Genomic DNA, 23,538 nt, shown 5'->3' on the forward strand with positions numbered 1-23,538 from the left:
GGTCCCTATTTATCTACTTGCACCCGGAGGTGCTTTCGAACTGCTAGGTTGGCAGGCGCTGGGACCGAGCAGCGGGAGCGCACCCCACCGCAGGGATTCGAACCGCCGACCTTTCGATCGGCAAGCCCTAGGCGCTGAGGCTTTAACCCAAAGCGCCACCTGCGTCCCACGAGTCAGTGGGTAGCATCCTCTAAACACCTATCTGTTCCTGCTCTCCAGCTCTCTCACCATACAACCATACAACTGTCTCTTCAACTAGAGTTGAAGCTCTGGGGCTGGTTGGAGGACATGCAGAAAAACTGCTGCCCTTATGCATGTGTCAGCTGCTAGCCAGGGAGGCTGAGCAGCCTTTAAAACGCTCCACTGCTCCTCAGGTCTCCTTGGGGGGTTCCTCTGCCCTCACCGAAGTCCTCTTTGGGCTCTCGGAAGGGTGTCCTCACAAGCCACGACGACTCTCTAGCTCTCTCATGCCATTTCCTGGTTTGAATCTATTTTGAGAGAGCCAGTGTGGTGTAGTGGTTAAGAGCGGTAGTCTCTTAATCTGGGGAACCGGGTTCGAGTCTCCGCTCCTCCACCTGCAGCTGCTGGGTGACCTTGGGCTAGTCACACTTCTTTGAAGTCTCTTAGCCCCACTTACCTCACAGAGTTTGTTGTGGGGGAGGAAGGGAAAGGAGAATGTTAGTCGCTTTGAGACTCCTTAAAGGGAGTGAAAGGCGGGATATCAAATCCAAACTCTTCTTCTTTTTTATTCCCTGGTGTTGCACGTATACGTGGTCATGCGTGATTCAGTCATGCTGTTGTGGACTAGGGTCCTTTTCAATGAAGTTGGTTCTAGCATATGAAAACTTATTATACCATAATAAAATTGGTTAGGCCTTAAGGTGCCACAAGACTTCTTTTCATGTAAAAACAAAAGCAACAAAACTCGGCCCCTTGGAGAGAGCGTTGTTAGCATTTGCCCAGCAAGCTGAAATGTTTCAGTGACTTGAGTATATTTCCCGGTAGAGATTATCCTGATTCTTGGCCTGTGTGGATTAAGCATAATCCTATTGCGCATCCTGGAAGTTATTTTTACAAGGCTTCTTCCTATGACAAGGAAATGTGAGTTCTGGCCATGCAGGTATGAGAGTTCATTCGTAACTTTCCCTGCAGCAGAGTCTCTTGTCGGTTCTTGCCTTAGTTGTTACTTCTCTTCTGGGTTTTCTTGTTTTAGGAAATCCCTTTAAAGGGAATCCTCCTTTTTGCAGGACCTGCTTTTTCTCCAGCTGCTTATCTCCAGCGTGTAATTGATTCTGCCTGTCTTACTGATCTTGCTGGCATGGCAAAATCTGGCAGTATGCCTAGCTATACAGGGGCTTTGTCTAGTTTACACTGAACTGTGTTTGCCTTTAGGGAAATCTTGAAACAAGACAGTCAGGTTGGGAGAGTACTTGGTCTCCATAAATGTGTTCCCAGGTTAGTTCTTCTTTATGGGTTTCCTGAAAGGTAAATGGTAAATAGGCCAGCTCATTGGGTTTTTTGTTTTACATTGGCAGACTGAAGAGGGGTCCCTCTCCTCCCAAATGCTGTCATTCAAGGATGAATTGATTTCAAGAAAGCTGACTTTAATAGCTAAGGATTAAAAAGAACAATGCAATTTATTGCAGGGTTCCCATTTTGAAAACTATATTTTCCAAATAGTTGCTCTGCAACTAGAACATACTTGGAAATAGGGCTGGGCGATATATCAATATACCGTATTTTTCGCTCTATAACACGCACCTGACCATAACACGCACATCGTTTTTAGAGGAGGAAAACAAGGGAAAAAACATTTTGAATGAAACAGTGGATGTATCATTTTTGTGCTTCATGCTGTGGCCACAGACATGCGATCTGATGGTGAATTTGGGGTGACCCAATGCAAAAATCCTGAGAATCCCTGTGGATCCATGCTTTGTAACCACGTTTTTGCACCATTGCAGCCCCAGGCAACAGTGGGTGCGTGATTTTTGGGGGGCAGGCTGTAGCCATGGACATGCTATGTGCTCTGATGGTGAATTTGGGCTGACCCAATGCAAAGATCCTGAGGATCCATGTGGATCCATGTTTTGTAACCACGTTTTTGCACCATTGCAGCCCCAGGCAACAGTGGGTGCATGATTTTGGGGGGGCAGGCTGTAGCCATGGACATGCTATGTGCTCTGATGGTGAATTTGGGCTGACCCAATGCAAAGATCCTGAGGATCCATGTGGATCCATGTTTTGTAACCACGTTTTTGCACCATTGCAGCCCCAGGCAACAGCGTGATTTTTGGGGGGCAGGCTGTAACCATGGACATGCTATGTGATCTGATGGTGAATTTGGGGTGACTGAATGCAAAGATCCTGAGGATCCATGTAGATCCATGCTTTTTAACCACGTTTTTGCACCATTGCAGCCCCAGGCAACAGTGGGTGTGTGGTTTTTGGGGGGCAAGCTGTAGCCATGGACATGTTATGTGATCTGATGGTGAATTTGGGCTGACCCAATGCAAAGATCCTGAGGATCCATGTAGATCCATGCTTTTTAACCACGTTTTTTCACCATTGCAGCCCCAGGCAACAGTGGGTGCGTGATTTTGGGGGGGCAGGCTGTAGCCATGGACATGCTATGTGATCTTATGGTGAATTTGGGCTGACCCAATGCAAAGATCCTGAGGATCCATGTGGATCCATGCTTTTTAACCACATTTTAAGTGGGGAGGGAAGGAAAAACACAGAAGGGACAAGGAGCAGGAGAGGGGTGTGCAGAGAAGCAGCTGGCTAAGAATGCAGGAGAGGGGTAGGGAGGAAAGGAAGGCAAAAGTTTTCCCTTACCTACCCACCCAAGCCAGCCAGCTCGCGCTCTCTCTCTCTCTCTCTCTCCCTTCTGCATGTTTTCAGCTTTCCCCTCTGCTTGCCTGGAGGGGGGAGGGGCTTTCCCTGCTCTTTGTTCCGTTTGAGCAAACACAGCAAGGAAACAGAGATGGGTGGGCAGTAAGACCCTGAGGCAGAATGCCGGAAAGCAGCCGCTTCCTCTTTTCAAGTTTCCCTTCTAGGAGACACGCGATTTGATTTTTGCCTGCTTTTTTTTGCCTCCCCTTGCACCAATTGGCTCCAGGGACCACACATTCGCTCAATAACACGCACAGACATTTCCCCTTCCTTTTTAGGAGAAAAAATCTGCGTGTTATAGAAGGAAAAATACGGTATTGTCCAAAACCGGTTTGAAGTTCACATTGTGATGACTGTTTCATAATATTTGACCTGGCAATATATCGTGAATTGCAATGTGTGCGAGGGCGGTTATCATCAGCTAAACATTGCAGTCTACCACAATGTCTGAAATAAGGGTGGAACTATGCAGAGGCGAACAAGACAATGTCCTGGTAATTGCTACTACTTAGGGGTCTAAAACAGATAAATGACAATAGTATCAATCACCGTCACTGTAACTGCTGCCGCCTTCCGCCACTGCCACGAGGCCTTGCAGACTGTCTCTCCTACTGCTGACACGTCCCATGGCAAGGCCTGCGAGGTCACCGCTGTTTCTGCCACCACCGCTTCTGCTGCCAAGCAGGCCTTCTGGTAGACCCAGATTATTTGTATTCACTATGACTCATCACTGTACTTTAGATTGTCCTGAATAACACAATTTGGTATCCAAGCCCAAAACCATGAGTCCTGTTTGGATGCATTTTACTTGCCTGCTGATGAAGCTGTGTAGTGATTGATACCATCATTTATCCATTTTAGATCCCTAAGTAGTAGCAGTTGCCAGGACATTATCCTGTTCGCCTCTGCGTAGTTCCTTCCTTATTCCATATATCATGATATATCGATATATCACGATATTCAACTGGTGATATATTGCGATACTGAAAACCAATATTGCACAGCCCTACTTGGAATTAGATTGTGTCTTAAAGTTAACACAAAGCATCCTTGTGTGCAAGTACATGCCTGCTAGAGGCAGGTCACAAGGAATTCCATAGCAGCAAGCGAAGCCAACTCGCTTCACTTCTGTGCTTGACATGGAAAAAAAGGAGTTTCCCTTCTCTGGCCTCCATGGATGCAACAGGCTTCTGTAGGGGAAAGGGGTAGTTTGCTTTATCCTTTATAGCAGCATATATCATTCTGTTCTAGTCACCAACAGGGACTTGCTTGCCATGCATTTGTCATTCTGATTTGGCGAGGGTATGAAATCAAATGTTGCCGGGAGGGGCTGTCCTTCTTGAGCTCACCCCTTTCTGAGGTAATGAGTCTTGCTGTGACTTCCTGTCCAGTTATTAGCCAGGCCAAGATTAGCTTTAGACATGGAGGAACCTCTGGGGCTTTCATGCACAGCCTCATAGGAGCTGTGCATGGAGCCCAAAAGTACTTACCTGTAACTCTCCACCTCTTGCTCTTGAGCTCTTGGCTATTATTTTGCCTACAGAGGAGGAGGAGCTTGACCACTGATCAATCACATTCTATTACAGTCATACCTCAGGTTACAAAAGCTTCAGGTTGTACGTTTTCGGGTTGCGCATCGTGCCGAACCCGGAAGTACCGGAACAGGTTACTTCTGGGTTTCAGCGCATGCACAGAAGCGCTAAATCATGCTTTGCACATGCGCAGAAGCGCTGAATCGCAACCTGCGTGTGCGCAGATGCGGCGCTGTGGGTTGCGAACATGCCTCCCATATGGATCACGTTCGCAACCCAAGCATCCATTGTATTGTCCTGTGGCTCTTAAGGGTTTATAGGAAGACTTCTGCACTGACTTACTTTGAGACTGCAGCATCCCAGTTTCGCTCTCTTCCTGAAAGAGGTTTGTTTCCCTCTTGTTCAACTAGGTAACTCACCAAAGTTTCCTGACGTCTCAAGTGCCCAATACCACCAGCTGTGCAAAACGGCCCGGCGGCACCACGTATATCAACATGCTGCAGGCCCTTTCCTCTAGTGAGCGGCAGTGCGTTGAAACTGTTGTCAACATGGGCTATTCCTACGAGGATGTCCTGAAAGCAATGAAGAAGAAGGGCCAGAACATAGAACAGGTAAGAGGAGCCTTTTCCCTGCTTAAGCAAGCCAGGAAAAGGAAGTGAGACTGGATGAAAGCCAACTTTGTCCTTAGTTTGGGTATTGAATGGTAGATGCTGTACAATGTCTGAAAGGATGTGGGTTGTAGATCCTTGCATCCTACACATCTTGGTAATACTGGGCCCAAGAACTTATGGTGCTCCAACAGGGGAAGGGGTACTTGGGGCAACAACTAGCCACAAAATATTTTCAGACCTTAAGACTATGGCCATATTAGTTTGCTTTCATGATGTCTGTGATAAGTGTTCTTTGTAGCCAATTGGACTTAAAACAGTCTCTGAATTGTGGAGACTGGGAGAGGGAATTATGACTCAGTGGTAAAGCTCATGTTTTGCTTGTAGAAGGTCCCAGGTTTAGCATTTCAAGCCAAAGGAATGTGGGTGCCAGAGATTGGTCAAAAAACTGTTATCTAAATCCTTGGGGAGCTGCTGTCAGCGAGAGTAGATTCTCCTGCGCTAGATGGAGATGGATGGTATAGCTTCATCTCTTTGTACTCAAAAAATATCAGTGCAGGCATGATTTTGCATGACCCAAGCAGGTTTGTTTGTGTAGCTTCTCCCTCCTCTTCAGCCTTTCATGTGGATAACCTGTCACTAAGATCCAGTGACAGAAACACCCGATAAGCTTCAGATAATTGTTAGAAAAGGGTTGTTAGTGGGATCATGCTTACGGAGCGACTGCCTCAGTTCCTTTCTGTCCTGTTCCTCCTTGTAGGTCCTTGACTACCTGTTTGTCCATGGTCAGCTCTGCGAGAAGGGCTTTGATCCACTCCTTGTAGAGGCTGCTCTTGAAATGTATCAGTGTTCAGAGGAGAAGGTGAGTTTTCAGCTGCTAGATGCGCAGTGGTGCTGTAGAACCACTCCCGTGATTCAGCTTAATCATGCGTGCTTGGCTTGCTAATCTTACTGGTGCTGCTCTTTGACTGTAGTGACTGTCAGATCCTCTAGCTTGTATTCTGAATATCAGGAGCAGTTGTCTTGCACTTGTGACGCTTTCGTTGTAATCTGCTCCCCGCCAGCTTCATCCCAGGCTCAGGGTGGAGCTAGGGTCTGGTGCCTTGCCTGACAACATCTGAGGAAAGGAGCACCACAGTAGAAATCCTGTTCCCCATTTCAGAAACAGGTGTACCTTGTGCTCTAGCTGGAACTGATAACCACCACTTCTCACCACCTGGGTCTTAAGTGTGACAGTGCTGGATCTGGGAGTACCCCAGACCATAGTTCTGTTCCATATCAGGGAGTAAGACTCCCATCAACAGGCATCACACCCCAATTCTTGGATATGAGAACCACCCACTAGGAGTGCTTCGGTCTTGTTAGGATGTAGCTTGAGTTTGTCCCCCTCATCCAACCCATTGCTACCTCCAATCACTGGGTCATCTTCAATAGTGGTTTCATTTGGTTCAGATGGTATCCACTGGCTTCATATAAATTTATCTTAAGTGTGTAATTCCCAGGTTGCTAAGAACTGTCTAACCTAGGAGATCTGTCTGGTTCTTACTTAATGTAATTGTATTCTTAAGTGTCTTTTAATTGCTTGGATGTAAATTCTTGAATGTCATGTCTTGGAAGTTCTTGCATGGGGCTCTGTGCTTTTCCGTGGCTACTCCTTAATGATGGAAGACTGATCCAGAGACGCTCAGTGGGATATAAGTAATCTTCCTTCCAGATGGGGGTCTCTTCCTAGCATACTCTTAAAGATGTCCTCTTCCTTTTCCCCCCTTTTTCATAGACAACAGAACTTCTCCAGCTAATGAGTAAATTTAAAGAAATGGGATTTGAATTGAAAGACATTAAAGAGGTTTTATTATTACACAACAATGACCAGAACAATGCACTGGAAGATCTAATGACCCGAGCAGGAGCCAGTTGAAGAATGCGGGAAGCACAGACATTGCCCTGCTCACCAGACCCTTTGCTGCCACCATCTTGTGGCTCTCCCTGCAGGCATTGGAAGGAGGACAACAGCGCAAGGATCCTGCCTTTCCCAGATGCTGAGAGAGCTGGGGGAGCAGCTCCGTGGGCACGCATCACTCCAGGGTGCTATTCCCAGCGGAGAGACCCCAGCCCATGTTCTTCGATTAAAGTTTAAGTGTCCTTTCCTAAGTTTCCTTTTTTTGGCTCGGCCACGGAGAATCTTGACTGGAGTTGTACATAGTCAGACCAGGCTAGTTGTATTTCTCCCCATCCCACTCCCACGTCTTGCACTGGACTCAGCCTGGCTCTGAAACGAACAATGCTTTGGCTCCTTGAAGCTGCTTTCATTTGTGCGTCTGCTTCTACTGAAAATATTTGACCCTTGGTCAAGATTAACACAAGTCCGCCTTTAGTGCAATGGAGTTTTTGGTTTTATTTGGTGGAGGGGGGGAGGCTTTGGTTGAAGGTTAGCGTGTAATTTAAGTGTGACACTGGTTCTGAAACTGCCTCTATGCATACAGAGAAGCTGCACTGCTTCCTTTTCTGGTGTTTTGGCCCTGGCCGCCCACACGCTCTGGCCAGTGTGCCTGAACAGATAAGTTCTCAGAACAGGTAAGCTGTGAAACCCCACCTGGACCCCTTGACCACTGGCTGGTTTCTGAAGTCTGAGGAAGAGGCTTGAACCTCTTGGCTCTACTGTCCTCCCCAGACTGGTAGGTTTTATTATTATTATTATTATTTAAGCAGAGACCCATCTGGGAACTCAGCTACTCCATTAGTTTAAAATAAATACACAGTGTGAAATTGGAGGTCTGTCTTTCAAGCACTTTCTTTTTAATATTCACTGCATTGGTTCCTTTTTTTCCACACTGCTATAGTAATCATTAATCTATTAACATCTAGTAATAGAAATCAGACTTTTGGTTTTGATAGTACAATAGTGTATTATGTTGTACATGGTTAAAAGATCTAAATACATAAAAAAATATAAGCAGTCTTGATATTTGGAGTAATTTGCTAAGTATTTTGGTTCTGCAGAAAGAGATACTAATAAAACCTTAAAATGTGGCTGGTGGTCTCCTGCTCTAGAGCTTTAGCAGTAGGGAAAAGAAAGGGAATGAATCTGGAATGGTTATAAATCTCCGATATCTTAGAACATCTTGTGTCTTGAGTTTGAGGTTTGGAAATAGGTTTCCAACTCTCCAGCGAACATCCCTGCAGTAATCTCTCTCTGCCCCCCCCCCCCCCCCCCGCAGGTCACTACATAGACTTCAGCAAGTACAGTATGAAAACACTTTCAGCAACCTGGATCTTGGAGCCTGTCCCACACAACTCTGGCAACATCCCACTACCAAACTTTTTCAGTACCTGATTTGAGTTTAGTTAGCAGGTTCTACCGAGATCAGTGGCTCCTATCTCCACTACCATAAGGGATAATGGAAACAATTGTAGAATTTATCTGTGGAGCTCATAATTCAATATGGGGACATCCTGTGTTGTCAGTGACCCAAGCAGTAGTGTCCTGTGACAGCAGCAGTGACTCTGTGATTAGAATTGGTTTTAGATGTATCAAATCACTTTGAACAGAAAAGGAACTATATCTCATGCATAAACTATCACCCCCAGGTATAGAAGGTGAGAACTGATAGTAAAGCCCTGATAGTGTGTCTGAATTTTGACTGTAAACAAGCACTCAATGGATAAATCTGGAGCAGAGCCCTATGGCTGACCATGTTTTTACACCTGAGTTATAATGTAAGCCCTTACCTATCGCTTTCCTAATGACAGCAGCTTGGCTCTGGCATTTCAAGGGAGGGAGCGAACAGCTTTGACAAGAGACGCTTCATTACTAAATGAGACACTGAAGGAAGAATGCTGCAACAGAATTTGAGGTGCAGGTTTGGCAGCAGAACCAAAGCAAGTTGCTGCTGATCAAGTGCTCTGTCTGCATCTGTAAACTTAAAGAGTCATGTGTGGATCCTGCAGCCACAAACTGCTGCAATGGTCAGAGCACAGGGAAATGTGATTTGCTGCACTGTGTGTACTGGCAGAAAAGCCTTTCTACCATTTCCTCCCTTGAGGGAGGCCTCTGCTGCTGGGCAATTTACTTGAGTTGTGATCAGGATGTTGTCAGCCTCTCATATCTGCAGCCAAAAGCAACTACTGATCCTGTTGCACATCAGAATTTGTTTCGCAGCAGCAGCAGCAGCTGCTATTTAGCACTTCTGCCATGCTGTGAATTACTTTTGCATTCAAACCAAATTACATTTTATCAGAATACTGAATTTGACACAATTTAGACTTCTGTGCAAGTTTTGCTCAATTATCTTTTTACTTCAATTAAAAATTCAGTATAAAAGCAACATGCATAATATTCTAAGTGAATTCACTTTAACCTACTGACTCTTAAAACAAAGAACTCTTAGAAACATGTCCATGTATTGTAGTACACAGCTCTCGTGTAATGCCACTCAGCTAGACTCTCGACCATTTTACTAATTGGTTAAGTTGTACCTGAAAAGCAGGAACTGTGTCCCTGCTGGGTTTATACCTGCCAAGGAATGTACCTGCACCAGGACTTAATGTGCACATGATTTCCTTTAGCAGTGGGAAAGGTCAGTCAAAGAGCTGCTTCTGCTGCTCTGAATGTGACGTGGTTAGTTGATGCTTGGTATGTGGGAAAGGGAATGACCAATGTTGCTGTAAGGACAGTGCTGTGACCCCTGAACTGTTGTGTTGAAGTCACAAAGGTCAAGCCAGAACGGGGTGAGATGAGGTTGTGGCATCTATTGGCATGTGAATGCTGATGCTACTCTTGTGAAATAAGGGTACACATGTAGTCAGGAGGCACCACCCAAGTGGAAAATATTGCTGCCTGACTGCTAAGTTTCCAACTTAGATGAACCTTGGGGTAGAACAACCCTGTTATGGATACAAAGCCCATCTTTCATAAGCGATGGGCTTGACAGAGTAAATCTCAACTCCTGACTATGCTGTCTCCCTGACGCATGGAAAGAAACAAATTAAGAGCAGCTATCGTGATGTGCAGCACTGTGTTCTCCAAGTAAGGCAAGGTTTTAAAGGATACTGGCTTTTGCTGCCCTATGCTCTTGTTTGGGGTTTCAGAACTCCCAGTTATCACTTTCTGTGAATCCTTTTAATATTGTTTCTCTCCACCATCTTGGAAAAGCCTCATTCACAAGATGGACTAGTATGCTGCAAAGCTATTGTCCATAATGCATGCATCCTCTTTGGGGCTGCTGCCATAAACCAAGCATTCACTTATTTTTGTACAAGTTGAATTGAGTTCTGTTCGTTCAGACTAGTGTTGATGGCTTGATAAAAGTGGCTTGGTTCTGTCAAAAGTTCCTGCTTAGAAATCCTGTCTAGCAAGACGAGAGCACCAATTTCACAGAGCTGTTAGGCACATTATGTTTACGACAGTCATGTAAAGGCTTCAGGCACCATGTCACCCTGCCTTCCCACTTGCAGTCTGACGGCTTGCTTCTTCTAACCCATCTTCACGAAGCTCTTGAAGGTCATGTGTGGAGCAAAGTGATGCCCACCCAGGCTTGACTGAAATCAGCTGTTGTTATTTAATTTAGTGCCTGCCCTTCACACTAAGGTCCCAGAATGGGTTGCAACAATATAAAATACAACATCAAAAACAGTTTTAAAGCTTACAGTCAAAAAAAGATACAACCGTAAAAGAAAGTGAATCCTGAAAATAAGATGCAATTTTAAAAGAAAGGGCAAATCTGAAAATAAACCTTTTTAGTTAGCGTGGAAGCACCTGATGAGCAGATCGCCAAGGCACAAGTGTAGAATGCTTGGTAAATATGGCTGAGGGGAGAAGAGAGGGATAACTACAAGAATGTGAACTCTGTGTCTCTAATCTGTAATGCTGATAAACAGGTCCACTGGCTCTCTTGATACTTTAGACACTTCAAACTGCCAAAGCAGCCTAGCCATACAGGGCTTTGGTAGTAGCTAGTACCTCTTTTTCAAAGGCTACACTGCCTAAGAACCGGACTAGTTCTGATTGCCCATCTGGCTGGGTTTTCTATTGTTTTTTGTCAGTATGCATAAACTGCCATAAATGTGAAGTTGCCTGAGTGATGGCAGGAGAAAAGGGATCACTTTATCCCCTTCTCAAAGTCTTGCCATAGTGGTCAAGTATTTAGATGAATGGCAGGGCACACAATCTGGACTTCCGCTGAGTTTATGCTGCTAAAGTTAAGCCTTAAGTCTTCAAGCACATGCCATGTAGAAGACCCAAACTTTTGGAAGTCCTCACTGTCTTGAGCTGCTGGTCACTGAAGGTCAAATGCTTCAGCACAGTCCTCACCCATGCTGCTATTTCATAGGGAAGTTGTCCGGTGCCGTCCCACTTGCAGGAGCAGCTCGAATAGGCTGCAGCTGGCTTCGCAATCTTTGGATGCATTTGGATTTCAGCGCCAGGATTTCATCTAGCTGCGCCACAAAGTCCTCGAAATCCTAGCAGAGGGAAAATGTAAGGAATAAGGATGGGTGTGTTAAAGATCATGAACTCTACAAGTGAAGGGTATTTTTAGAATCAGAGTTGCAAGTTGCTTGTCCTGTATTTTTCAATATTTGCTGAAGGGGCTCACCTTCACAACCCCAGCAGATTGTACACAGTATGCAGCGCATGGATCTCCAAACAACAAGAGATGATCCATGGAGAAATAAGCACGGTTGCAAGGGGGGGGGCAGAGGCACTTTAAAGAATATTCAAACACGACTCACCAGCTCTGACATCTTACTGATCAAGCCCTCTTCCTGGAAACACAGGGCTGCCATTTCATCCAGCTGTTCCTGATGGATTTGGAGCACAAACTGCCTATTGGGCATAATTAAAAATAAAAACCCTGGTAATAAAATCCTCAGTGTTGCCTCGCTGCAACTGTCAACTCTCAGATTTGGCCTGCAAAAGCTAAACCAGCTCGCCAGGCCCATTCTGCAGCCATCCTGACAAACCTTTTTCTGGAAAAGGGGGAAGCTGAGGATAGTATGTAGCCTTTATTTAGTGTTCGAGCATTCAGAGCACGTCACTCCCATTCTCAGTAATTCTGACAGCCACCCAGAGTCATTGTCCCTATACTGCAAATGACAGGTTGAGAGACCATGGTTTGCCTAATGCTGCCTGCAAGGTTTGAAGTGGGAGCTTCTCCACAGCTCACTCATATTTTCATAGTTGTTGCACTAGAAACATGGGGTTGTTGCTACAGAAATGGCCGTGGGTTTTGCTCTCTGCAAAGGACATAGCCCTCTGATCTACCCAGTGGCTAAGATGTTTTTCTACCAGCTGCCAACCATTGTAAATGGGGAGTGGGGTGGGGGATAGAATCCAGAAAACTCACCTTCCTAAAGCTTCCTTATACTGGAGTGAGCTTGGAGATAAATCCTGTGGGCTAGAAGAATTCAATGTGTTCTTGGAAGACCTGGTGTTCACCTCCTTGGAGATAACCTCTGAATCCTGTTCTGCATCATCTGAAGGTGTGTGCATAAACACATTCTGAGAAAGGTCGTTCTTAAAAAGCCCCATTTCGTCACTGCTGAACGTCAATTTGAATGCTTCCTGCAAATGGCCAAGTTCCAGTTTCCCAAATGCCAAGCTGGGCTGCGGTGTGATGCTCTCCCCAGCGAATTCCTTCTTCCCTAAATCATTAGAGATGGAGAGTGCCTTTGAAATGGAGGTTTTCCTCCCTGTATCGGTATGTTTGAGCTGTGTCATGGACTTGGAGCCATCCTCTTCCCCCAGGCTGAATTGCCCTGAACAGCTCAACGAGGCAATCGTGGTTGCTTCGGTGTCTGCATCATACTGTGGGCTGGTCACATACTCACTGACCTGCAGGTTACTAAGGAGCAGGGTGCCCCCACTGTCTCTGTGTGGGGAGAGGAGATCCACCAGGCCTCCATCTCTGGGTGAGTGTCCACAAATACAACCATACAGTTCACTCAAGCCCAAGGGAGAAGAAACCTTTGGGCTCTGACAAGGCTGTGAAAGCCACTCAGTCTTGGCTTGCGGCGAAAGCACCAAGCCAACATTTCTCCTCCAATTACCTGTTTCATATAGCCTGGGCGCAAGGGATGCTTTTTCCCCATGAAGGTGCCTGGTGCCCTCATCCAGTCTCTTTCTGGGGCCAAAGGGTTTCCTTTCGACCATCTCCTCCTCCTGTGGAGCCTTTCCTTGCTGCTGGTGGGAAGGGTTGTCTTCTGGATTGCGTGTTGTCAAAGCGTTGAGAAGGGTTACAGCCAAAGGGGTCATCTCTCTAGCAGCAAGATTCACTGAAAAATCCAGAGTCCCACAAAGGCCTGTTCCTGTTTGGAGATGCTGTTTTCCTGTGGTTCCTGAAAAGGGACCATCTTTCCCTTTGAAAGAGTCTTCCATCAAGCCACCTACATCACAGCTTGGGGATCCCAAGGTATGCATTGCCTTTTCTGGCCCAGGGAATTGTTCATCAGGGCAGCTTAGAGGTAGATCTGTGCATCTGAGCTCTTTTTGCCCCAGAAGCGATTCTTCGGTGCTTAGCCTGTTGCACACAGTGTTGTCTTGCGAGCAGTAAGGCTTCTCTGGCACGTCATTCTTTGGAGAAGAACTGCCTGCCGAGGTGTCCTCTGTGCTCCAGTCCAGCAGACTGCTGTTGCCTTCCTCGCAGCTCATGCAGGCCTCCTCCGCCCCCGGCAAAGCTGTGCCTTTACTCTCAAGCTCGCACGGTTTGAAAAGCAGGTCTTGCCCGCCCTGGACTTCCTGCCCTTCAGCGCATTCTCTCTGATGAAGGAAAAACGAACCCCCCTGGCTGCATTCCCTTCCGGCTTCTGCCTCCGGCTTCCTCCGGCTGGGACCGACGGAGAAGGAATCCTCGCTGAAGTCGCTGTCCTCCAGATCCTCCAGCTGCATCGTCTCGTCACGGCACTGGGGAGGAGATGCCAGAGCCTGGCAAGGGGGCTCCTGCTTCACCCGGATCTCCTGAGGCATGTACTGGGCCAAGAACTTCTCCAGGGGTTGGTAGTTCAGCTTCTGCTGCAGAATAGGAGGCTGCTGGAACTGCTGGTGGTAAAGGCGGAGGTGTTGCTCCCGGTCTTTCTGGTGGGGCGGGAGCCTTGTCCATGCTGCAGTGCACTGCTCTGCAAACACTCTACCGCCTTCCTCTGTGCGGAAGGATGGTTGGTCCGCGTCAGCAAAGGAAAAATCAGCTCTGGAAATGAGCTGTTTCTGCACAGGTTGGGCTTTCAGGCACTTGGCTCGAGGTCTGTCTGCTTGGCCGCTTTCTCTCCTGGACCCAAAGTCCTTCCCAACGAGGCTGTTCCCAGGATGCAGCAGTGAGTCTTCCGTTGTCTTTTTGGCCGCTGGTCCTGCCCTCGGAACGCCTTTAACTGGGCTGGTGCGGCCGAGCCACAGGGCACCAAAATGACCTTTGCGGGCCTGTCCTTTCGGGGTGGAAGAGAAAGGAGGGTGCAATGGGTGAAACCCCAAAGGTGAAGCCTTCGCCTTGGAAGCTATAGGTGTTGGGGGCTGCTGCAACCCCAGCTTCACTTTCTTAGGAGAGCTCTTTTCCCCGCCTTGCACGCAAAGAGAACTCTGAATGCGTTTGGGAGATACGCTGCCTGGCGTTCGCCGTCGCTGTGCAACAGGTGTACAAAATTTCATCCCTCTCTTCAACTCTTTCACCCTGGGAATGAAAAGATGGACATTAGGGAAAGAAAGGCTTTCGAGTCCAGATTTTATTATCACATAACGCCTAGAATGTCTCTAGTATTTACAAGTGTTCAGGGTCCTTGCGAAACATTATCTCCTTGCAGGCCTTACAGCAACAATGCAATAAAGATCATAGCCCTCTCAACACAGCCACTTGCTCAGTTCTGAACTGGAGCCTCCCCAATTTGTAGTGGAGCCCATTAGCCACAGTACCAGATGAGCTCTTTCTTTGGGCAGTTTTAAGGAATACTTATCCTGCTGCAGTTCCATCAGAACCAATCGCTCTACATTGAGGGATTTCCACAAATCTTTCATATCAAGATACACGAAGGTAGAACCCAAATGCCCTTATTTAGTTTCTGCCCGATTTCTTCATCCTCTTATGAAACACATCATCTTCTGAGCTTCTTTCTTAGGAAGCTCTTCATAGGACAGAGAAAGAGTAGCAGGGCCCAATATGGGGTAGGAGGGGGAATACTTTGCCAAGGGCTGGGGGTCCAGTCAGTGGGAGAGGGTCTCTTTGGTGGCAAGTCAGGGGGACAGGACAGAAATGAGACATAAGTTAGCAGTTGTGCTTGAGGATATTGATGCAAGCTTTATTCCCTTCATTTGTGTCCATTTCAGATGTTCAGATCTTGTAAGATCTGAGGCTGAGCAGAAACAGCAATCTTAATCTATACTGGTCCAGGCCTTCTGCTAGAGGTCAAAAGCACAAAGGAGAGGATTTCCATAGGTTTTGGGGTGAGGTAAAGTCACCCCTAATTGGACTCCCACACATTGGGGCTTGCAGGGCAAATGGAGATGTTGTCTTTGATTGGAGCACAGATGCAGAGAGGAGGTAACGAGACTGACTCACTGGGCACTTTCGACCTTTCAAAAGTTATATAAGGGAGAATCTGCATATGCTTTGGGAAAATAGGAATCTGGGTGTGTGGTGAAGTTCTTTTAAAAAATAAATGCTGCTTCCCTCTTTGTTCCCAGCTCTTCACTTGCCCTGAATATTGCCTCTCTTTGGGTCCTTTTGCTTCCTTCCCTGGTTCCAGTTCCCAGTTTTTGCTATGTGTTCCAAAGCCCTCTTCATTCACCAACCAACTCTTTTCTTTAAAATTCTTCAAGATCTAAGCTGTAACAAAGCTTTTCCTGAATTCCCCAATTCACCCTGCTGCTCCTCTACTGTCACTAGATCCCCACTGCTGACTGCACTTCATGCAACTACCAGCCCCTTGCTACAGATTGTATCACTTCACTACTGTATTTTTCGCTCCATAGGGCGCACCGGACCATAGGGCGCAGCTAGTTTTTTTTGGGGGGGGGAAATAAAGGGAAAAAAATTACCCCCCCCAGCCCCAAAGAGCAAAGAAGCCAAGACAGCGAGCGGGATCCATCCCGCTGGCTGTCTTGGCTTCCTCTTTAGCCACGCATAACCTCACGCAGCGCTGTGCTCCCTGGGCTTCGGGCTGCTATCCATAAGTGGATAGCTTCCTGAAGCCTGGAGAGCGAGGGGGGTTGGTGCGCACCGACCCCTCTTGCTCTCCAGGCTTCAGTGAAAGCCTGCATTCGCTCCATAGGATGCACACACATTTCCCCTTCATTTTTGGAGGGGGGAAAGTGTGTCATATAGAGTGAAAAATACGGTATTTTGTGGGGGCTTTTTTGTCTTCTTCTTTCTTTGGTGATCACTCGTAGCCGAGTAAGATGGTTTTCCATGAAAACAGTCTAAATAGTGAGTCCGTAAGTGACTGTGGAGGCCATAGCTTCCGTGCGGAAGTTGATCACAGTGAGGGTTTGCCAAACATGCCTTCCTCTTAGCACGTTTCTCCTTTTTATGTGTTTATGTTACATTTTTTAGATTTGCCTTGGGAACATCTTTAAACTTATTTTGTTGTTCACCGGTATTTCACTTTCCATTCTTAAGTTGGGAATAGAGTAGTTGCTTTGGAAGAAAATAATCAGGCATCTGAACAACATAACCTGTCCAACGAAGTTGATGTTGAAGAATCTCTGCTTTGACACTGGTGATCTTTGCTTCTTCCAGTATACTGACAATTGTTCACCAGTGTTCCCAAGTGATGTGTAAAATTTTTCAGAGACACCATTGATAATATCTTTCGAGGAGGTGGAGATGGCATTTATAAGTGGCCCATGTTTCACAAGCATATAGTAAGGTTGGTAGTACAATAGCTTTGTAAACAAGCATTTTGGTTTCCCTGTGAATGTCCCGGTCCTCAAACACTCTGCACTTCAATTGAGAGAAAGCCGCACTCGCAGAGCTCAGGCGATGCTGGATTTTGGATCAATGTTGGTGCTTGTGGAAAGATAACTGCCCAGGTAGGTAAAGTGGTCGACATTTTCCAACGTTACACCATTAAGTTGGATTTGTGTTTCTTTGTATAGCACCCAGCACACTGTCTTTTGTCAACATAGGATTCTTCAGCTTTGCCCTCACTGACACCCATTTCCAGTCGGGGGGGGGGGGGGAGCAGGATGTAGACCCTGACAAGCATCCCCAATAGAATAGTGCCAATTAAGTAGGAACTCTGGAGGATTTCTTATAGTTATAGCTGGGAGGAATGGTGGGGTGCAAATTTAAACAAATACATATACATTTATAACTATCTGTTGAAATCTCAAGAAATGTCTTTTCACTTGCTTCTTGCAATGGACCAAGCCACAGTTAAGCAAGTTAATTTGGCTAGAAATATTCACTCCACCAGTCATTTTAATCCACTAGCTAAATATAGATTCTAGCATCTAAAACAAGTTCAAGACACCAATAAATATCTGAGCTGCATTTTTGTTTATGTTTCTGGATGGCAGCCCAGCTTTATAGGCGTCTTTATCACTGTGCGATTCTTGGTAATTTCTTTTTTTATATAAGATATTTATTAAAGTTTTCAAAAGTAATACATTGTGAAACAAAAACAAAAGAAAAACAAAAATACAAAAGTACAAAAATACAAAAATAAAAACAATTTAAAAACACGTAAAATTTCCATTTACTTATTTTAACTTATTTTCCAGACCTCCTCATACCTCCCTTTCTTATATTCCAATTCAATTTGTTTGTTTAGCAAATCCTCACCACTGATTCTTTTAAATATTCAAAACCTTATTTTCCATATCTTTTATACATTACAGCTGAAAACCACTTAATTTCTATCCAATATCATCCTAACATTCCTTAATTTTAGATTCTTGGTAATTTCAGTGAAGCTTTCAGTGTAGAAAGTTCCTGATGGAATGTGCCATTCGTCTTGTTTCCCATAAAGAAAAGAAGCTGCCAGCGTAGCTCAGATCATGAACCAAGGCTGCTCATCAGTTTAAACCATGGATTGATGGTAAGGCCAGCAGCTCGTTCCTTGGAACTGGAGGGACAGAAGAGCTCAACCTTCAACCCACTCTTGACAAGAAGTGACAGTTAAAGATAGGAACCAGCAACACATCACCTTATAAGTGAAGCTAGGCAACAAAAGGTAATATTTGCATCACAACTGCACAATCTGGAATCTCACTAGGCCCAGGAGTGATTGCAGTGAGTCCATTTTGGTTCAGTGCCACCACTTACCTGTCTGCATAGCGCAAGGTGTTTAAGGTGTGCTCAGTCGCAATGTGGCTGGGGGAGACATTGGCTATCATGCAGGTCTTGGAATTGCCAACAAAAGAATCTTTCAGGACCTTGAAGGAAGAAGAACGGAAGGCACATCTTAAAGCTCTTTAGCCCAAACACATTTTTAAAGATTGTTGTTACCCACTCTGAACTAAATAAAACGGTACTGAATAAACGATGGTAACTGCTTTTCAAAAGTTATTATTATTATTATTATTATTTATTATTTATACCCCGTCCATCTGGCTGAGCCTCCCCAGCCACTCTGGGCGGCTCCCAATCGAGTGTTAAAAACAATACAGCATTAAATATTTAAAACTTCTCATTTTATCCTTACAGCAACCATGTGAGGTAGGCTAGGCTGAGAGAACGTGCCATGAAGTGTCTTAGCCTGATATGTACACTACTCCTGACCTCAACAGGATGCCTGGGATGCAAGCCAGCCAATCCAAGGTTTCCTCCCGCCATGGAATTCCAAACTTTCTTGGGAAAACAGTTTAGATGGAATTTATTCCAGATATCCAAGGAGACTACATTGTATTTTGCAACTGTGGAGATCTGGGATTCTGTCAAGCAATGTAAAAATCCTCACAAAACTACAATTCCCAGAGCTCACTGAGGAGGAAAAAGCTATTTGCAAGTTTAAAAACAAAGCAAGTTTAGAGCTCAGAATGGTGCTGTTTTCCTGTAACTTGAACCCATTCGTTAATGTTGCTTTTCTTCCCATCCGCAAACCCTGGAGTAACGCTTGTTTAAAGCAGCCTTTGGGGAAAGTGTTCTGACGTTGACCTGGGCCTTACCTGAGTGAGTTTGCTTTGCCTGAAGGGAGTGTGAGCATGTTCCTGATCCAGGGCACGGATGCACTCTTTCAGCTAGAGAAAGACAACAACAGGTGGCCTCACACAGTGAGCGAGTGTAAAAATGGCAGCACACAGGGTTGTTTTTTCACAAGACCACACTTTGCTCTATAGCAGAGGCTCTCAAAGTATTGGATGGGCCTTTGCAAGAAGAGGGATATTGTCAGTTCCTCCCTGGCTCTACTCAAGATTGCATCAGAGCAGCAATCTTAAGGTCAGTCACCAGTGCTTGGGACCATGGAGCAACTGTCTGTTTCTTTCCCCAGTGGTTTTTTTTTTGGGGGGGGGGCTTATACGCCCACTCCCCCTAAAAACCAAGGGTAAGAAGAAAGGTTGCAAACTTCCTTTTTCTGTGTTACATGCCCAGAGAGTCTTTCCTTGGTACAAAAAAGCCCATGAATTCAGCATTTCAGGATTTCTGCTCTCTCTATAGACTATAGACCTCTGTTGAATGAGGCCACCACTTCATCTAGCCTAGTTTGGTCTCACTGACTGACTCTCCGAGGCAAAGGTTCCCCCCATCCATCTCCTCTTTCAGCAGGTTTATTTGCAGCTTCTAGGGCAAGACCCGGTTTATAATCAGGTTCTGAGTCTTCTTAGAAGGTTCAGGATTGGCCCTTTTGACTATGCAATGCAGCCAATGAGATTTGGTAAAGTGATAACATTCTGAAGCCAAATCAATGTTAGGGCAATGCATTCTGTCCTCATTCTGGCACCATCTGTCTTATAAAAAAGGGAGAGAGAAAGAAAGAAATAGTACCCAGCAGAAGCAAAGAGCATCACAACTTTATGTCCATGGTGGAGGATTTTTGCAAGCCGAAAACAGGATGTGAAGTTTGTGAGGGCCCACTGTGGCTCAATCTTAAATGTCTCCTATTCCTGCACCAGCATCCAGATCTGGTACTCTACTAAACACAAGCGGCCCTGCCCTGAGTTCTCATCCCAGAGACAATTCCATCTTCTAAAAAATCACTGTCAAATATTAGGAACTGTATTGCAAACTGTATTCAAATAATCTCAAAAGAAGCACAATTCACAGCAACTTACAGCCAGAAGACTTTGATTTATTTCTGCACCTTCCATTTTCGTCTGCCGGTCGGAGTCCCTGGCATCCGCAGCTCTCTCACTGCCAGCCAGGTCAATGAAGGAGATCCTGGAAAACCAAAATCATTTTAGCGCAACCTTATCCATCTTTTAATTAATTACCGTATTTTTCACTCCATAAGGTGCACTTTCCCCCTCCTAAAAAGTAAGGGGAAGTGTGTGTGCGTCTTATGGAGCGAATGCAGGCGGGAGGCTCTGCTCAGCGCTCCCTTTAAAGAGTCGCGTGGAGCATGTGTGCGGCTCTTGGGGGCTTTTCCCCGAGGAGGGAGAAGGGCAGCCCATCAGTCCCTTCACGTGGCTCTTGGGGGCTTTTCTGGGTGGTGGTGGTGGAAAGGACTGATGGGCTGCCCTTCTCCCTCCTCGGGGAAAAGCCCCCAAGAGCCGCACACATGCTCCACACGGCTCATGAAAGGGAGCGCTGAGCAGAGCCTGGGATGCATACAGGCTTTGCTCAGTGCTCCCTTTAAAGAATTTTTTTTTCTTGCATTCCCCCTCTAAAACCTAGGTGCGTCTTATGGAGCGAAAAATACGGTAATTCTTCCAGCAGGTCCAGAGTGAGGTTTTATCCTCAACACCTAGAGACGTGCTTGCTCAAAGCCATTTAAGCCAGCTTTCCCACCTTCACTGCTGCTGCCTTTGGGCCTCCCTCCTATTGTCACTTAGCGACAGCCATTCCATCAGACTACCTGAGCCATTTCCATCCCCAACCAGTCAACATAAGAATGGTAAGCCCTAAGTGGCTTATGTCCAAGAGAGCCTCCAGCACCAATCTGCCCAGTGAACAGGATCTACAGTATGGGACCGAACCTTTTCCATGTTCCATCTGTAGCTGGAGGGTGACTACTCAGGAAAACAGAGGTGTTCCTGATGGCTGAACTTAAATGATCGAATACCTTGCCTACAGAGCTGCATCTTGCTCCCTCGTTGTTCCCTTTTTTTGGCCGGCTGGTTAAAACCTTCCTACTTCGACAAGGAAATTATCTTGCTAGGCTTAGAAGTAGACCCTCACCTCAGAACGTTTATGTTGTTTCATTTCTTTTATGGGATTTTCATTCTTGTTGTAAACCACCTTAAGTGATGCAAGTACAGTGGTGCCTCGCAAGACGAAATTAATTTGTTCTGCGAGTTTTTTCGTCTTGCGATTTTTTTCGTCTTGCGAAGCACGGATTTTGGAAAAGCTTCAAAAATCACCAAAGTCTTCAAAAACCTCAAAAAAGGCTACCACACCGCGTGCTATGAGTTGCTCCTCGAAGTCGCAACTGCACCCCCTGAATGCACGGTTTCAAGAAAAAGGAAACAAACTTGCAAGACAAAGGAAACAAACTTGCAAGACATTTCCGTCTTGCGAAGCAAGCCCATAGGGAAATCCGTCTTGTGAAGCAACTCAAAAAACGAAAAACTCTTTCGTCTTGCGAGTTTTTCGTCTTACGAGGCATTCGTCTTGCGAGGTACCAATGTACACTGGAGGGGTTAAAGGGACCCCTGACCATTAGGTCCAGTTGTGACCGACTCTGGGGTTGCAGCGCTCATCTCGCTTTATTGGCCAAGGGAGCCGGCATACAGCTTCCGGGTCATGTGGCCAGCATGACTAAGCCGCTTCTGGTGAACCAGAGCAGCGCATGGAAATGCCGTTTACCTTCCCGCCGGAGCGGTACCCATTTATCTACTTGCACTTTGACATGCTTTCGAACTGCTAGGTTGGCAGGAGCAGGGACCGAGCAACGGGAGCTCACCCCATCGCGGGGATTCGAACCGCCGACCTTCTGATCGGCAAGCCCTAGGTTCTGTGGCTTAACCCACAGCACCACCCGCGTCCCTACTGGAGGGGTTAGGTGTACATTTTTTAACAAGCTCTTCACCAGGAGTTTCCTATGAGCAGAGTACATACACTCTTCACATGGTGGCTGCATTCTGAGAAGAGGACTGCAAGACTCATTGCAAGGTCTTGGAGGCAGAACGGAACATTTCCAGCTCTTTACCACTCACCTCCCAAACACTCTGTTTGCTGGGTCCTTAATCTGAATCTGGATAATGGCATGGGAACGGGAGGAATCCGAGTTGACTCCAGTTGCCCCAGTACTGCGCTCTTTTCCTCCTTTCAGAATTACCTGGAATGAAGGAGGAGCAGAACTAAGACTAGGACTCCCCACATAAACCACACAGTGAAACTGCATATGTACTAGTACAGTGGCACCTCGGGTTAAGAACTGAATTTGTTCTGGAGGTCCGTTCTCAACCTGAAACTGTTCTTAACCTGAGGTACCACTTTAGCTTATGGGGCATCCCACTGCTGCCACGCCACCACCGCACGATTTCTGTTCTCATCCTGAAGCAAAGTTCTTAACCCGAGGTAATATTTCTGGGTTAGCGGAGTCTGTAACCCGAGGTACTACTGTACAGTCCAACCAGCCCCAGATGGCTCAAGGGAGACCACGCCACTCATTCAGAGAGAGGCAAAACTCCAGCATCATTGGGCATTTGGGAACTTTATAGTCTTCACATTATATTAATTTGTCTTTTTCTTTTTATACTGTAGGAACACAACATCTACTTATGCCATCTTTTGTAAATTACTTTATTTTGCTTATTATCTGTTTTATCCTTACTCTTCTTTGTTTTGTTTTTTTGTTTTGTTATTCCATATTTGAGTTGTTTCATCTAGTGTGTTAAATTTTTACCTTTATATTAAAAAGCCCAATAAAAATTACTTTAAAAAAGAGAAATAGGAAATTCAATGTCCTTGCAACTTAAATGTCTGATGGCAGTTTGATGGCAGGTAATCCATCCCCCCCCCCAAATATTTCCTTCCATCATCACCAGCCTTGCCACAAAACCAGGAGGCAGATATTTAAGCCCAGCAACTTGTGGAGTCCTCATCTCTGCCCCAAGGTCCTTTCATATGGCCCATTTATCACTATCTGAAAAACTCATTGAAAATCCTACCCATGTGCCACAATCACTCACTGGAAATGAGCAAAGCAAAATGTATTTCGTTAAGGCTGGACATAAGCTGGACAGTTTCTCTTCTCACCCCCCTACCCGAAACTATACATTCCAAGCGTGCCAAAGGATTTAGTGAGCCAGAAAGTGAAGAGACACACAATCAGTTCAGTGCACTACGAAAGGCCAGCTTGCTCATCTGTCTCCATAGCCAACAGCAAAGAAAATACTGCCAAAGTAAACAGCTGGGCCACTGGTCCCATCACCTCCTGGCAAATAGAAGAGGAAGAAATGGAGGCTGTGAGAGATTTTA

General features: G+C 45.9%; 2 protein-coding genes across 5 annotated transcripts in view; one reads left to right on the plus strand and one right to left on the minus strand.

Moving 5' to 3' along the window:
- Positions 1-8,065, plus strand: part of UBAP1 (ubiquitin associated protein 1) — a 30,951-nt gene extending 22,886 nt beyond the window's left edge. The window contains exons 5-7 of the mRNA XM_079994956.1: positions 4,838-5,038; positions 5,796-5,897; positions 6,813-8,065. Coding sequence (XP_079851082.1) covers positions 4,838-5,038; positions 5,796-5,897; positions 6,813-6,953 — 444 coding nt within the window. The 3' untranslated portion in view covers positions 6,954-8,065. The remainder of the gene's footprint in view (positions 1-4,837; positions 5,039-5,795; positions 5,898-6,812) is intronic.
- Positions 8,066-9,299: 1,234 nt separating this feature from the next.
- The window catches only part of KIF24 (kinesin family member 24), a 35,059-nt gene continuing 20,820 nt past the window's right edge, over positions 9,300-23,538 (minus strand). For all 4 annotated transcript variants that reach the window (XM_079994690.1, XM_079994689.1, XM_079994687.1 and 1 more), the window contains exons 7-13: positions 22,272-22,393; positions 20,229-20,334; positions 19,125-19,196; positions 18,283-18,392; positions 12,379-14,691; positions 11,765-11,858; positions 9,300-11,494 (exon numbers count right to left, since the gene is read on the minus strand). In XM_079994690.1, the coding sequence (XP_079850816.1) occupies positions 11,354-11,494; positions 11,765-11,858; positions 12,379-14,691; positions 18,283-18,392; positions 19,125-19,196; positions 20,229-20,334; positions 22,272-22,393 (2,958 nt within the window). In that variant the 3' untranslated portion in view covers positions 9,300-11,353. The remainder of the gene's footprint in view (positions 11,495-11,764; positions 11,859-12,378; positions 14,692-18,282; positions 18,393-19,124; positions 19,197-20,228; positions 20,335-22,271; positions 22,394-23,538) is intronic.

This window comes from Podarcis cretensis (genome assembly GCF_951804945.1).
Source record: "Podarcis cretensis genome assembly, chromosome: 11".
NCBI lineage: Eukaryota > Metazoa > Chordata > Lepidosauria > Squamata > Lacertidae > Podarcis > Podarcis cretensis.